The 16,681-nt window shown below is 34.2% G+C and overlaps 1 protein-coding gene across 1 annotated transcript; it reads right to left on the reverse strand.

The window, feature by feature from the left end:
- Positions 1-3,592: 3,592 nt before the first annotated feature.
- On the reverse strand, positions 3,593-6,034 carry LOC145049525 (eukaryotic translation initiation factor 3 subunit D-like). Its single transcript, XM_078997916.1, has 2 exons — positions 4,218-6,034; positions 3,593-3,835 (listed from the first exon to the last, which is right to left on the reverse strand). The coding sequence occupies exon 1, from the start codon at positions 5,954-5,956 to the stop codon at positions 4,235-4,237; it is 1,722 nt and encodes a 573-aa protein (XP_078854042.1). The 5' UTR covers positions 5,957-6,034; the 3' UTR covers positions 3,593-3,835; positions 4,218-4,234.
- Positions 6,035-16,681: the final 10,647 nt, after the last annotated feature.

Here is a 16,681-nt window from a genome sequence, read left to right on the forward strand (position 1 = left end):
AATTGACCCAAAATTTTGGGGCTTTTCTACAGATTTCCGATATATATATATATATATATATATATATATATATATATATATATATATATATATATATATATATATATGGTTGTCATGTATGTAAGCTTAGGTACAGAACTTATAATATTACTTCATTTTGACATTAAACTATGTCGTTTAGATACAAATTTCAAAATTTAAATATGATATGTTTTGTATTTTTTTCTATTCTTTATGAATTCTCTTTCATTTCCTCAATTTATATCTTAAAAGAAATTACCTTCCGGTTAGCACTCTTAGTTTAACTTTGTGGTTATATCTTAATCGTTTTCTAGACTTTCATCCTAATTAATCTTGGTGCTCAAAAAGTATTAGCATTTAATGTATATGAAATTATAAATATCCACATTTGATTGATGTTAAAATGAAAGAAAAACGTATATAAACCAGATTGACACAATGAAAATTCCTTAGCAACTGGTGACAACAAATATGACTTTTTTTTATTGAAAAATAACCAAATTAACAATGTTATCATTAAAGATATTTTACATAATTTAAGAAAATTATAATACGAATCAAATTAAAGAATGTTTTAAATCAAATTTTAACTAAAACTATGTAGTTTTGATTGGTTCTATACGTAATTTTACATACATGACAGCCACATATTCACTAACCCCATGTATATATATATATATATATATATATATATATATATATATATATATATATATATATACACACACACACACACACACACATACATACATACATACATACATATATATGTAGGGTCCGGTTCCGGTGAGGACTCTTTTTTCTGTGAAGACTCGTGAAGACACCTTTAAAAAATTAAAAAAAGATAAAAAGAAATACAAATCATAAATCAAACATAGTACTATATTGGAGAGAAAAAAATTGGAAAAAAAAAATTTGGATCGTAAAAATTGAATCATGGATCATAAAAATGATCCATGCTACAATTTTAATGATCCAAAGATTTTTTTTCAAATTTTTTTTTTGTCTCTGATATAGTACTATGCTTGATTTTATTTTATTTTTTCAATTTTTTAAGGTGTCCTCTCTATGTGTGTGTGTATGTGTGTGTGTGTCTGTATATATATATATATATATATATATATATATATATATATATATATATATATATATATATATATATATATATATATATATATATATATATATATATATATATATATATATATATATATATATATATATATATATAGGTTTAGGTTCATTTGAAACCATTCTAATTTTATGAGACCTTGAGACCAAATCTAAAAATAATTTTAAAATGCAAAACAAATGGAAAAATCCAAAATTTTTTTTTTTAAATATTATTTTCGGAACTTGAATTAACTAAAAAAAATTTTAAAAAAATCTCGTTTTTTTTTTAAAATACGTGAAATATTCTAATAGAATATTACACTGTACATATTCTAAAAAATAATTTTAAAATGCAAAATAAATGGAAAAATCCAAAAATTCTTTTTTTAATATTATTTTCGAACTTGAATTAACTAAAAATAATAAAAAATAAAAAATCCCGTTTTTTTTTTTTGAAAAATACGTGAAATATTCTAATAGAATATTACTAGAATATGTAAAAAAATGTATTTTTTTAACTTTTTTTATTTTTTTGGAAAATATATATTTCGAAAATAATATTGGAAAAAAAATTCGAAAAATTTCAATTATTTTGCATTTTAAAAATGTTTTTGTTTTATCTACTAAATGAATGGCTAGGACTGCGTCTCACGGTCTCACAAAATTATGTCATCTCACATGAACATATATATATATATATATATATATATATATATATATATATATATATATATATATATATATATATATATATATATTGAAAATTGATTTACTTATGACATAAAATGGCCAATTAAAATTTAATAAATTTAAAAATAGTTGTATTTTTCTTGAAAGTTAGAGCCTCTGTTATAAAAACTAGGGTTATAATTATAAAAACCCTCAATTTTACATAAAATAGTTGGTTATATCTTAGGTCCAAATATTTGTTTATTAATGCCTAACATTTAGGTAAATTTTGCCACTTACGGCTTTTTATCAGGTTAAGACCAAGTAGTCGGTCACCTACTCACTTGGTCACCTCCTTAACAAAAACATGGTGGCTTCTTACCACCACCAACGTCAGGCGTCATCACCACCACCACCTTCAGGCTTGTCTCCGGCAACATCCCATCCAATCTTCGACGTAGTCTTCAACACCCTCTACGCTTCACCATTACAATCACCTAAAAATCATAGCTTTATTTTCTTGTGTAACCATAGTTGCCTACATTCACGACCTCTGATGGCAATCATCTCCAATGTCTCTGCCTTCACCACCATCCCCTCGGACAAAACCCTAGCATCCCCTATCAGATGAACCCCTACATGCCTGCAACAGAAGAAACCCTAGTAGCCACCATCGGAAGAACTCTGATTTGTGTTCGTATTTCTTTCTCCCTCGTGCATGTAACAACAATGGATTCCAATCGCACCCTCCTCCCCTTCTCTTTCTGATTCAGATCGCACCATGCCCTCTTCGATTCAATATGAAGGGGCTATGGTGATGATTGTAAGTCTCTACGTGCATGAATAGGTGCGTGCATGAATAGGGCAGGGAGAAGACAATGGTAGTTGAAATGTCGATTATTGAATGTTTGAGGAGGTTGGTGAACAATGGCTGTAATGGAGGTTAATGGTGGTGTTAAGGTGTTTCTGCAGTGGCTTATGGTATTGGGTTATTGATTTCAGGCATGTATGATAATTGATAAGCAATAGCACGAAAAGACAATGAACAGTAGAAGGGGTTCAAGGTTTGCTCGGATTCACGTTTTAGAGAGTAAGAGGTGAATGAGATGGTGATGAACAACCAGTCAAAGAAAGAAGGATGAGGTATGGGGAAGAGAACGAATAAGATCGGAGATAGGAGGTCTGGGAAGAAAGGAACGGTGGGTGGGGAATGTAACCGGCTGTAAGAGGTAAAAAGTGGTTAGTAAAAGTGAACCAATTTTTTAGTTTGTTAGCGTATTAATGCACCAAAAAATGGACATGGGACAAAACTAAACATTTTGTGTAGGGGCTTTTATGTCGATAACCCTATTTTTTTAAACTACTGTGCAATCTTTTATCAGTGATAGACTTTTCTACAGAAATAAACTATAAATATAGCTTTGTAGCTTCAAAAGAAATAAACTATAAATATAACTTTGTAGAATCAAAAACAATCTTTTTATTCCATTGTACTTTATAACGAGAAATAAACTGTAAATATAGCTTTGTGATGGAGAAAACCGTTTGTCAATTTGACATAAACTATAAATATAGCTTTGTAGCTTCAAAAAAAATGGTCTCGATATTTATTCCATCAAGTAGTGCACTTAGTTTTTACTATCATTTTACTTATTCATAGCCACAAGGAGAGCAGATATTTGCACATGAACATGATCGATACGTTCTTGCACTATACAAATTGCCACACAAAGGGGACATGTCCAAAGTTTCTAATTCTCTAATTCCAAACATTAAAAAAAACATATGATTATTGTAATGGAAAATGCATATCTAATAATAAATTCCAAAATCCCATTACATATGAAAAGCATAAATACGACAAACTTTAGGTCCTCATAACAAAAACTTGGGCAGAATCCCAGAAAGACAAAAGATTCATAACAAAGAAAACACATTAAGTCAACTTTTTTCATTTGAAGAAATCACAATTACCCTAAAAATGGAGTTCCCAGCTCATAATAGATGATGGCTTGTATGTTTGTTGGGTTACCTAAAAAGCAAAATAAAATATTATATATTTCAACAGTAAGACAATATCATATGCAAAATAAGATTAAAAAAATAAAAGCAAAATTCAAAGAACAAGTGAAACATTGTTGCATAAATTCATGTAAGTAGCATAAACTGGATAAATTCATAAACAATAGATCATAATCATCTCTTTTATTTCATTCTCAACAGAGATGATAAAAATGAGCTATTTAAAGGTTTTTCCACTGTTTATATGACCAATTTCATCAGCTATTCAAGAGTATTTTTTTAAAGTTTGATCATTTTACCAATTTATGCAACAAATGTTTCAAAAATAAGCAATTTAACCCCATAGAAAGCAACTAATTCAAGCAAAACACAAATCTTAAAAAAAATTATACCTTCAGACTTCAACTTTCTAAGCTTCAGCTTTAACCTCCTTGCTTTCAACTTCATCTCCAACTCCATTTTCAACCACAGAATCACCATTTTCAACAGGAGGCTGAACCTGTTCATCTTCAGGCAAAGGCTCTTCAACATAATCATTCTCAAAAGCATCTGCAGGAACCTCATAAATTCTGACTTGAGGCTTCTGTGGATCCTTAACCAAAACATACTTTCCTTCACCCAACTTCATACACAAATCAACAATAGACTTCACAATACCCCACATGTTTGAAGTGTTCAAATTAATCTGCCCAGCAAACTCCTTCGGTTTATACCCAACAACTGCTAATATGACATGATTGAAATGATCACGAGGATGAACCCTAGTCACATACCCCAATTTCATCATGTCAGCACTAGCAAGAATGGCTTGAGCAGTCCATTTCGCTATCTTATTAGCATTATTCTTCAATTCAGTAGCTAAAACTGCACCCCTTTGAGTATCTAACTTCCTCCTCCAGTCAACACCAGAATATTTGGGATCGAATTCATTCAAAGCATTTAATGTCAAGAAAGATTTCTGGTTGTTGACATCGATATAGCTCTGAACCTCACAACGAACCACCAAATTGGTGTCGTTATCAAGCTTCCATCTTCTATACCTGTACCCAACAGATGCAACTTCTTCTCCTTCACTTGCAAATGGGTTTGGCTCCTCGAAGGTTAACTTATTCCCATCTCTCACCAAAACTTGTTGTGAAAAGTTCTGGTTGATGTAGGCAGCTTCAACAGATAAAGAATGAGCAGAATTGATGTCATCTTTAGCCTCGGGTAGAGGTTCCTGAGAAGTTTCGTTAACTGATAGCAAATCTAGCTGTGACCCATCTCGTTTATCGAAGAATAACTTGTTGCCAACACGCTGAACTACTATATCCCATGAATAAACTGACCTAGGTGCACACATTAGCGTTGAGAGAATGGAATCGGTAGCAAACACCGTCGCTTTATCCTCATTCGCAAGTCTGCGAATGATGGGGTCATCGGTGGTTGTGACTTTGAAGAAGTTCCTGTTCTTGAATCGCTCCAATCGGCGCTCGTTCTTCGGTGTTGTTCTGTCGTAGGTTTTGTCATACGACTCTACTGAACCGCAAACAAGTAGATCTTCGGGTTCAGGGACGTTATAGGATAGTTTTGTGAACGTCGAGAAAGGGATCTGATCGAGCATGTTCCATTCCGGTTGGATGTCAACTGATGATTTGAACACCGCCGCCTCACGTCTAGGGTTATTACCTCCAGACCGATTCGCATGGTACAAACGGTCACGGCGAGCACGTTGTTTTTCTGCTTCACGCTTACGTGCTTCCACCTCCTCGTCACGGCGCTGAGGGAGCTGGTTACGGTTGTTCTGGAAACGCCACTTTGGACCAAATTTCGGGCGTGGTGGGGGTTTGCCATCAACGAGGCGGAAAGTAGAGTCATCGTCGGCGTTGAGGCCACCGCCGAACGAATCGTCAGCAGTGAAGTCGAAGGCGGAGTCGGCCGGATTATTGTTGCGATTGTTCTGTCTGTTAGGGTTATTGTAATTGGATCGAGTCCAGTCGGCGATACGGCCGAGTTTGTCTGAGCGAGAAAACGGGGCAAAGGGGACGTTGACGGAGTGGTTGGGGAGGATGGGGACGGAGGAGTCGGTGGATTCCATTGGACCCCAGCCATCGGGGTTGAAGGGTACGTCGCCGATTTCGAAGCCTACCATGGTTTTCCGATTTGTGTTGTGGAGACTGAAAGAGTGAGATAAAACGTTTGTGGGGTGGAAGAAAAACCCTAGCTGCGTTTATGCCTGCTGAAGCTTAAATTACCGTTCAGCCCTTGTTGGAAACTTGAAATCCGTATTTTACTCAAAAACAAATAAACCCAAATATGTTTATCTAATTCTTAAAAAAGTCTACTATAATTTTTTTTTTAAGGGATAACATCATAAAAACTTTTAACTTTTGTAACACGTGAGTCTCGATTATGCTTTTCTCGTATCTTGATTGGTGGTTTTAAAATCCCAGGAAAGGAAGGAGTGAAGACCGAAACTTGAAGGAATTAATAGCAAAAATCTGAAAAAACACGAAAGTTATATTGAAGACGTCTGGCTCCCAGGCCCATGGGTTGAACGTCTTTATAAGGTATTGGGGAATACTTAAAGGTAATTAACCCCTTGAAACATCCCAAAATATAGTCTAAATTTCATTTTAAATCATTAATAAAACCATTAATATCATTAATCATATAAAAATCATAAATCGTGTATCTCAAAAATATCATAACATCTGTCAAATATATCAGTGTATAAACATCCCAGGCTGAACAAATGGTATATGCACTGCAATCATCCCAAGCTTTTTCCCTTGCTATCAGAAGTACCTAAAACAAAAACTAAAAACTGTAAACACGAAGCTTAGTGAGTCTCCCCAACTACTACATACTATACACATAATCACACAATAACATACATTAGGCCTTGCCCGTTACATCGGGCCCCGCCCGGCATCGGACCAAATTTTGGCATACATATAAACATTGATGGGTTTTAGCCATAAGAACATCATATGTGCTCATACAAACCCTAATGTTTGGATCTAGGTTTCTCTATTGTACATGCAATTCATCCAAGACTATAAACCCTAGATCTAGCATATGATAAACAGTATAACATATAAATTAGGGTTTAGATCATACCTTGATTGTTATATAGCAATAACAATCTTAAATCCTCCTTGTATTGACTTTAGAAAGCTTAGAGTCACAAATGTCACTCCTCTAATGGTTCACAAACACCAAGAGCAAGAGGATGAAGAAGAGAAGAGAAGGAGGCTGCCCAAAACGTGTGGAAACCCTAACCAATTAGTTCACCACGTTTTTGGGGCATAAGGGTTCCTTAAATAGTGAGGCTATTAGGGTTATCTAACAAGAAAACCCTAATTTGGATGTTTAAGCCCTAAGCAACCCATGGGCTCCCTCCTTAAAGGCCTTTGGACGATTTCTAATGGGTTTCCCCATAGAATTCGTCCACCCCTTTAATATGGAGTCCATTAGCTCAATATTCAACTATCATACAATTGACAGTTCTAGTCCCTTAAGTTTAATTAATCTCTTTTAGTCACAAACTTAATTCTTATTAATTCTTGACTAATATTAATTAAACAATATGATTTCTCCTTTAATATATTATTCTCATAATATATTAATAAATCATATTTAATCCTCTCTCTCCATAATTCATCCTATCAAGTTGCTTTGGTGAAGGCAACCCAAAAGGATCATGCACCATCGGGTCAAGTACATACCAAAATAGTTATGGACTTAGATACTAATCCAACAGTCTCCCACTTGGATAAGTCTAATAACTATTATGTGTATGACTTCAGATCCTGATCTGCAATCGTAGCTTTCTAAAGCTGCTGTCAACTCTGATCTAATCAGATACGCGTGTCCTTTAGATAAGGGATCATATATTCCTTCATTCTAGATATCGTATAGACTGATACATGGATCTAAATCATTCTCTCTGTCTATGTGTTGTTTCCCGAATTCATATTTATGACGACTAACAACAGACTACAATTAAACACACCAATTTAGTCCCGGCTTGGTCAAGCACTTAGGTGCCATCACTAAATCATCGAGGGGCCCACAGATATCGCTTTTATCCTACTTTGAATAAAAGGAACAAATAAACTTTGACTCAATGCTCGCTTGCACTTACTCACCAAATCACACACAACAATATGTTTTATAACACCAAGTTACTGGTGCGTTTACATATTATCAATGTGTAACCGACTCGCAAGATACAACTCACACATCTCGGTTTCAAGAATAGAAGATGTTATCGTCTCATTAATCACTTATGATAACAATCCATGAAGTGATCCAAGTGAGCGTGGGTTTAATCCAATGCTCAAATCATATTCATAAGCACTCATGAACGTTGCAGCAAACATTTGCTTATGTCTAACTCTCTTTAGACAATCCACACACCAATTCATGACAGTCTTCATTCATATCTACTTCCAACATATGAACGATTGTGGCCCGTTTGAATAATTTGACTGTTCTCAACCAATTAAATTATTCAGGAAGTCGAAACATGCAAAGTGAAACACAAGAATAATACTAATCCCATATGGCCTCAAACCTTTGAGTATAAATAAAACACCTTTTATTTATCACCATATCGATTACTCATTATTTGTTGTTTCGGGTAATCAACTTCTTACTTGAATTACAACACTTGTCCCATGCTCTTAGCATGCACACAATGTTTACCTACGGTTCTTACTTTGTGAAATAGATCAAATGAACACATTTCCAATCATACTCATTTCACAACTCCTAATCCATTTTCATAAGTGAAAGAATATCAAATTCTTGCCACTTATGGAATATGTTAGATTCTAACATTTTATGCAATGATCCTTTTGTAATGTCACTGCACTAAAGTCACAATGACTATTGCCAATGAAATTACAAAGTCCTCTATCGGAGATTGTTACAAGACAATTCCATAAATGTGATGTCTCTCACTCAAAGTACATTCCTTTGAACATCATTTTGCATAAAATTTCTAATCTAGACATTGATTCTCAATATCCAATTCCCAATATGGAAACCTTTCCATACTTACCATATGACAACTCATTCTCAATAGAATCTTATCTATTCGTAATAATGTCAATATGGTCCATCCAATATAATTCTTCCAACTACTCACAAGCGACCAATCCTCGGTGAACTTTGGATTGTCCTTTGATAGTTGTCTAATTATCTTAGTCAAAACCGATTCTTGTCCTTTTCCCTCTAAATGCACTAGACATTTGGAAAATTTTAGAATGGTCAAATATTATAGCATTTGCCATCGATCCTATACCCGAAGCGTATGCGACACGATGCATAATGTCTTACATAAAGATTCGATACTTTATCAAACTTCTGCCATAATATTTTATGTGCCACGTTCTTAAAATTCGAAATATGAAGAGGAATGCCGTAATCATAATCGAATTTTAAGAACGCACTATGTTTCATTGACTAAATTTATTAACATTCCATAACCTAAGCCTTTAGATTTGAAATCAAGCATAATATTCTCTCCCTTAATTATAGCAAAACAATCATTGCGACTTTGCAAAGTGTAACTCTTGTTTTCTATAATTAATATTGCTAACTTGCAATACTTGCCTTAATAATCATGCAATCATAACATTTATGCTCCTACTATCATGATGATTATTATAAACATAACACTTATGCTCTTATTAGCTTTGACATGTATTCAGAAACAACTTAACTTTCAGAAAAACAATGCCTATTGAATTTCTCTAAGTTCATATTTCTAATACCCAATGCTTTGATAATCTTTTATCAATGCTTCTTAAAGTTATACACCTTTGCCTTAGATAGCTCATATGTGTGTCTTAAACAATTCAGACTAATTGCCAAATCTCATAATTCGAATCATGGAAAGGGATATCGTAACCATAATCGAATTCGAGAATACAATTTTCGCAATTACTATCTTCTTAAAATCTTTCTTAGTGAAAGCATTTCCTCACAATCATTTTCATGAAGGATGGAATCTTATGACACTTAGATTTTAATGGTGTATGTGTTCCTATCCATGTGAATTTGTCAAAACCAAAGTTTACGACAAATTCAAACTCATATGGACCGAACTTTCCTAATCTTGATTTCTTGCCTTATGGTAACACAACTGCCCACCATGTCTTCCAAGTAGTTAAGTAGCTCACCCTTTCCTATCAATGTACTTTCAATTGATCAAGGTCCTTGCCTTTTATGCACTCAAATGCGAACTCATAGGGCTCACATGCATAATTAACTCAATTGGAACGGCATAGAAACAAGGTAATGTCAACACGATAGGTTGTAAACCTCTACTCGTGTGCTAGTGATGATCGATAAGGTTTATTCTTGATTTGTTCTTGAAACCTTTCAAGACCATTAAGACTCCCACTGACTCCTTGACATATAAGATTCTCTTGTCAATAAACATTTCTTGACAAACAAATATTCAAGAGTTAGTGTAGCCTTTATCAAGACAAAACATTTCATAAAATTGGTCTTAGTTGGTCTTTGTCTTATCCAAGACATCACAACTTTCCAATTTCAAATATGTGAGAATAGGAAAACCTTTTTCCAAATTCTACATTTGACGAATATTATAAACCTTCCTAAGACTTGTCACTTAATGTCACAATCTTAACTCTAAGACTTGTTTTGGAATGAAGTATGATTGACTTCTTGATTTAACCATTTCTTCAATTCTTGATTCCTCTTCTTATACATACACTTGTACTAAGATTTATTTAGAGGATCAATTGAGATGTGGTTCTTAATCATTAAGTCATATCATAAAGCATAAAAGGTACTCTCCCTTCTTCTTAGAATAGAGAAACTTTTATCTTTCTGCCTACTTGATTCTTCTTATTTGTTCTGCTATTGATTTAAACCTTTTTCAATCAATTCAGAATTACACTTAATCTTATAAGTATAGTCATATTTACTAATCCTTTAGTAAATCATGACGAATATCTTTGTTACCCTTATGGTGGACTTGATCAATACACAACTTTTGTGTACTCGATCTAATAGTCTTTCACTTGACACTTTGTCAACGAATTAGTCTAATTTCCAAATATGAAATTTCTCATTCATCGTGCAACCAAGTTGCATGATTCCAAGTTTCTGTCCAATTGAAACTTGGGCGATGAGAAACTCTCCCTATTTGGTAAATTCTTGACATTTCCACTATTAACATAATTAAGAATCTTATCCATTCGTTGTAGAAATATGCAAACATTAATTTTCATAATGATTTCATTGCAAGGAAATAAATAAATAAGTCATATAAAAAAAATTATTTTATTCATAAAAGCAGCGGAAAACATTTTTCCTTACAATGCAAAATCAACTGAAAACTATGTAGTCAAAAGAAAAATTCCTAACAACTCTATCATAACTTTCTAAGCTCAAAATCTAATCTTCAAATCCATGTGATCGAGATCCATTTCTTCGTGATTAGATTCATCTTGCTCTTTCATCAAGCTTCCTTTCTTTTCACTGATCCTGCAAAACATTCAAATGCAATCTTATTACATCATGTATTAAGAATCAACGAATAGGAACTTAATGGAATTAGATAGTGGATTTTACCTAAAGCACAACCATACTTTTTGACTCTCCCATCTTCTGGACTCTTCAGGCTCTTAGGGCAGACTTGTATCCAAATCCCTTTCTCTTGGTAGCAAACGCAGGTCGGTTCTCCTAGAACGTCTTTGGAAGCATGGTTGGTTGACTTTCCCAACAAATATGCTCCATTGCGTTGCCAAATCATTTCTGATTCAGCAGCAATGAGCATGTAAGTTAGGTCAATGAGGTTTGCGTCATGATCCATCATATAATACTTTCTTTTGAACTCATTATATGATTCAGGAAGTGACTGCAGAACCAAGTTCACAGCCAACTTTTCAGGGAATGACGCACCCAACATTATCAACCTGTCGATGTGTGATTTCATTCCTAGAACGTGGGCACACACGGGTTTACCATTTTCATGTTTCATTTCCAATAGGGCTTTAGTGACATTGAACCTTTCAATTCTTCGATCTTGTGGGTTAGGGAGAATAATTGGAGGAGGAAGAGGAGGAAGTGAAGCATGATCTCCTGTTCCTCGATCGAATCGTGGAATATCATCTTCGTGTGGAATGCTTGTTCCACGGGATTTAGGAAGACCATAGTTGTCAAACTTTGACATCTACAAAATGGGAGAAAAATAAATTCAAGTTAGTTGATTGATTGAGTCCTTAATAAATCACCCAAATGAGATATTAAGGCTAGGACCCAACACAATATTCTACAACTCGGGAGAGGGATGTCGTAACCCAAATTGCAGAACATTTGAAGGTAAGTGAATGACGATTCACTAATTTCCACCAACGAAAAACAAAAAAGAAATTTAAGTTTTAAATCTATGAAAACTCCTACATCCTTTGAGATTCATTGAACATTTCAACGACATGTTTAAATCTCGATATGCCCCTCTAGTTTGTGACTGGGATGCCGAGGATCACAAAGCGGTGTGAATAACCATGCAAACTTACATGGTGACCTCACATGTTACAGTCACCTATTCAATGTGCCGTTAAACCACAGACGCTCCACCGAACTATGACAAACATTGAGTCACCCTTTGCTACCTTTGCTTAGAACCATTTAGTGTGCCGGGTAAACCACACACGCTCCACTAACTTCTTCGCAAGGGCACAAAGTGTAATTTCATGGAATTGCATCAATTCACTTTTGCCTAAGTAACTAAGAATGGGAATTTGTAAAACATTTAGTTACTTTTGTACTTCATTATACTTATAATGGAAAGTTCTGTCCTATCCTACCTGTTCGGCTAACGACCCTCCACTAGTCAAGAGTGCGGTGGGTAAGAGTGGATACCCATTCAATCGCCATTTTATAGGCAATTTCCTTAAACACCCCTTATAGACCAGCTTCGTGAATGAGGCCTACTAACGGTAAGACTGACTTTTACTCATACATATATATAATGTTAGACTTTTAATGTTATATATAGTATAGGGTGTATTTTACACTTTTAAAATACTAGGTGGTTAACTTTAACAATTATACTTTTAATTCAATTAAATTGTAAACCAAAACTTTATGGATTTATTAAACCTCTTTTAGTTATACACCTTAATTAATTAATAAAACCATAAGGGTGTGATTTGAACTTTTCAAAACAATACTAGGGTTTTAGAATTTAACATTCCTAAATTAAACTTTTAATCAACTTTTAAATTCCAAAACTTGAGGGCAAGTTTTGAAACATTTCAAAACATTAGGGTTTAGAATTTAAATATACATCAAAATTAAACTTTTAATTAAAATTTAAATTCCAAAACTTGAGGGCAAGTTTTGAAACCTTTTTCAAAACATTAGGGTTTCAACTATTTAAATTTCAAAACAAAACTTTTAAGTTCAAATTTAAACTATAAAACCTAAAGGGGGAAAATTGAAACTTTTCATACAAGATAATTCAAATCTAAATTAGAAATAATCAAATTTTATCTAATAAAACAAATGATTATCTAAATTTTGACAATTATCTTCTATTTAGGTAAGGATAATCACTAAATATTGATAAAATTCGGATTTTATAACAAAAACATGTTTATGGTAATTATCCAAAGCCAAAACAGGAAGAAAATCGCGAATCTGAGCTGTCAGACCTTTTGACTCGTCGAGTCTGGACCTGGACTCGTCGAGTACAGCTGACTCGGCGAGTTCACCAAGTGACTCGGCGAGTCAAACACTCAGAAGCTCAAAAAAATCGATTTTCAGTGCTGATTTCGATCAAATATGCATCAATACAATAGAAACCAATCAAGGCTCTGATACCACTGATGGGTTTTAGCCATAAGAATATCCTATGTGCTCATACAAACCCTAATGCTTGGATCTAGGTTTCTCTATCGTACATGCAATTCATCCAAAACTATAAACCCTAGATCTAGCATATGATAAACAATATAACATATAAATTAGGGTTTAGATCATACCTTGATTGTTATATAGCAATAACAATCTTAAATCCTCCTTGTATTGACTTTAGAAAGCTTAGAGTCACAAATGTCACTCCTCTAATGGTTCACAAACACCAAGAGCAAGAGGATGAAGAAGAGAAGAGAAGGAGGCTGCCCAAAACGTGTGGAAACCCTAACCAATTAGTTCACCACGTTTTTGGGGCATAAGGGTTCCTTAATAGTGAGGCTATTAGGGTTATCTAACAAGGAAACCCTAATTTGGATGCTTAAGCCCTAAGCAACCCATGGGCTCCCTCCTTAAAGGCCTTTGGACGATTTCTAATGGGTTTCCCCATAGAATTTGTCCACCCCTTTAATATGGAGTCCATTAGCTCAATATTCAACTATCATACAATTGACAATTCTAGTCCCTTAAGTTTAATTAATCTCTTTTAGTCACAAACTTAATTCTTATTAATTCTTGACTAATATTAATTAAACAATATGATTTCTCCTTTACTATATTATTCTCATAATATATTAATAAATCATATTTAATCCTCTCTCTCCATAATTCATCCTATCAAGTTGCTTTGGTGAAGGCAACCCAAAAGGACCATGCACCATCGGGTCAAGTACATACCAAAATAGTTATGGACTTAGACACTAATCCAACAAACATATCAACAATGCATATAAGATAAACATAACTTGGGCCTAACCTACTACATCGGGCCCTACCCGGTATCGAACATAAGTCCGGCATCGAATCGAAATCCGACATCGGGCCCTGCCCAGTATCGAGCAAAGCTCGGTATACATAAGCATATCAACAAATACATATAAACATAAACATATAAACATTATGCGGGATTCGCCCGTCATCGGACCAAAATCTAGAAGCATATAAACATTCCTCGGGCTTGCCCCGACATCCGACCAAAGTCCAGAAACATACAAACATACACATGCAAGAATCACTAAGACATCAAGCATACAAACATTCATTGGGCTTGCCCCGGCATCAGACCGAAGTCCAAAAACATATAAACCTACATCGGGAGCAGCCTGACATCGGCACATGCTAACTACATAAATGGGATGGCATTGGTTCCTTCAACCAATTCTTACTGGAGGAAAACTCATCTCACGTTGTTGAAGTCCCACGGTCAAAACTCTAACTGTTGGATGACAGATTCCAGAACTGCCAACATCAAAATAACACCCAATTAATAATTGGGTTCCAACACATAACCATAAGTCCATGCTTGGGGTAAAAGACTAGTTTACCCCCAACTTAACTTGATTCAAGCCCAAGGCCCAATCCAAAGGCCCAAAAGTCAAACAATGAACCAAGCCTAACATATGGCCTAATTTTCCTGTTGAAAAATGTTTTTGTATGTAACCTTGTATGTGACCATCACTGAAATAAGACGAACTGTTTTTGTATGATCTAACAAATACTATCAGTTATTTCAGGTTGCATAAATGTGTGATCAAACGGAAAATACAAAAACACGCAAATGACAGAAAACGCATAGACGAGAAAATTTAGTTGTGTGACTGAACAGTGTCAACTCTCTCTCTCTCTCTCTCTCTCTCTCTCTATATATATATATATATATATATATATATATATATATATATATATATGGTTGAAAAGTCAACAAATGGAATAGTCAAACAAAGAAAAGTCATGGAAATAAGAAGCTAAATGAAGACCCATGTTTTTGCCTCCTACTCTACCACAACTTGCAGCCATACTCTTTCACTTAAACTCAAGTGCACTAGAAGAAGATATTTATTCATGTATATAAGTACACATGAGTATGTATGTATGTGTGTGTGTGTGTTCATTTTGTTAACTTATAACACTTCCTACAAACACTCCCAAGAACATCACCAATCTTCATCTTCTTCAAGAACAAAGACAAATCCCTAGAGAAAATGAAGAACACCAAGATCAAACTGATGGGTTTGAGCCATAAGAACATTCCTATGTGCACATACAAACCCTAATGCTTGGATCTAGGTTTTTCTAATTGAACATGCAATGTATCCAAGACTTTGATTGAATCTAATGAAAACATTCATATCATAACACATGAAATCAGATCTGATAGATTACCTTGAATTAGTTGCTTGAATCTTCTTGTCCTTAGAGCTTAGAGTCACAAATGTCACTCCTCTAATGGCTTACAAACACCAACTTAGCAATAGGATGATTAGAGAGTGAGAGGAGGGTAATAAAAGTCGGACAGGGTTTCTTCAATCATAGGTGCCGATTTTCTTAGCCTTAAGGGTCTATTTATACTAGTGAGCGTCCTAGGGTTTCACCCTTAAACCCTAATTGGATAACTTAGGCCCTAAGCAATCCAATCTCCTTATTGATAAGCCTTGGATGATTTCTAGGCCTTTCCTAACCCTAAAATCGTCCACTACCTTAATCATAAGGAATCGTAGCCCAAAGTACAACTATCATACAATTGACAGTTTATGCCCCTTTATTCAATTAATCACTTTAAGTCACCAAATTAATTCCTAATTAATTTATGACTTATATTAATCAAATAACAATATTATTATTCCTTATATTATTCTCATAACATATTAATAATATTTCTTCTCTCATTATAAATCATCCTGTCAAGTTGCTATGGTGAAGGCAACCCAAAAGGACCATGCACAATCGGGTCAAATACTTGGCAAATATAGTTGCAGCCTTAGACACTATTCCAACAGTCTCCCACTTGGATAAGTCTAGTAACTATATACACAAGCATAATCCGATTAGTAATCGTAGCTCTCAAAGACACTGTCAAACTCTGATCTTATCAGTCCTGTCCTTTAGATAAGGGATCGTACAGTCCTCTATTTAG

The sequence above is a fragment of the Lactuca serriola genome, chromosome 1 (genome assembly GCF_051521515.1).
Source record: "Lactuca serriola cultivar US96UC23 chromosome 1, Lser_US96UC23_V15, whole genome shotgun sequence".
Classification (NCBI taxonomy): domain Eukaryota; kingdom Viridiplantae; phylum Streptophyta; class Magnoliopsida; order Asterales; family Asteraceae; genus Lactuca; species Lactuca serriola.

Coding starts and splice junctions, on each gene's coding strand:
- LOC145049525 (XM_078997916.1), bottom strand. CDS start 5,956: ATGGTAGGCTTCGAAATCGGCGACGTACCCTTCAACCCCGATGGCTGG.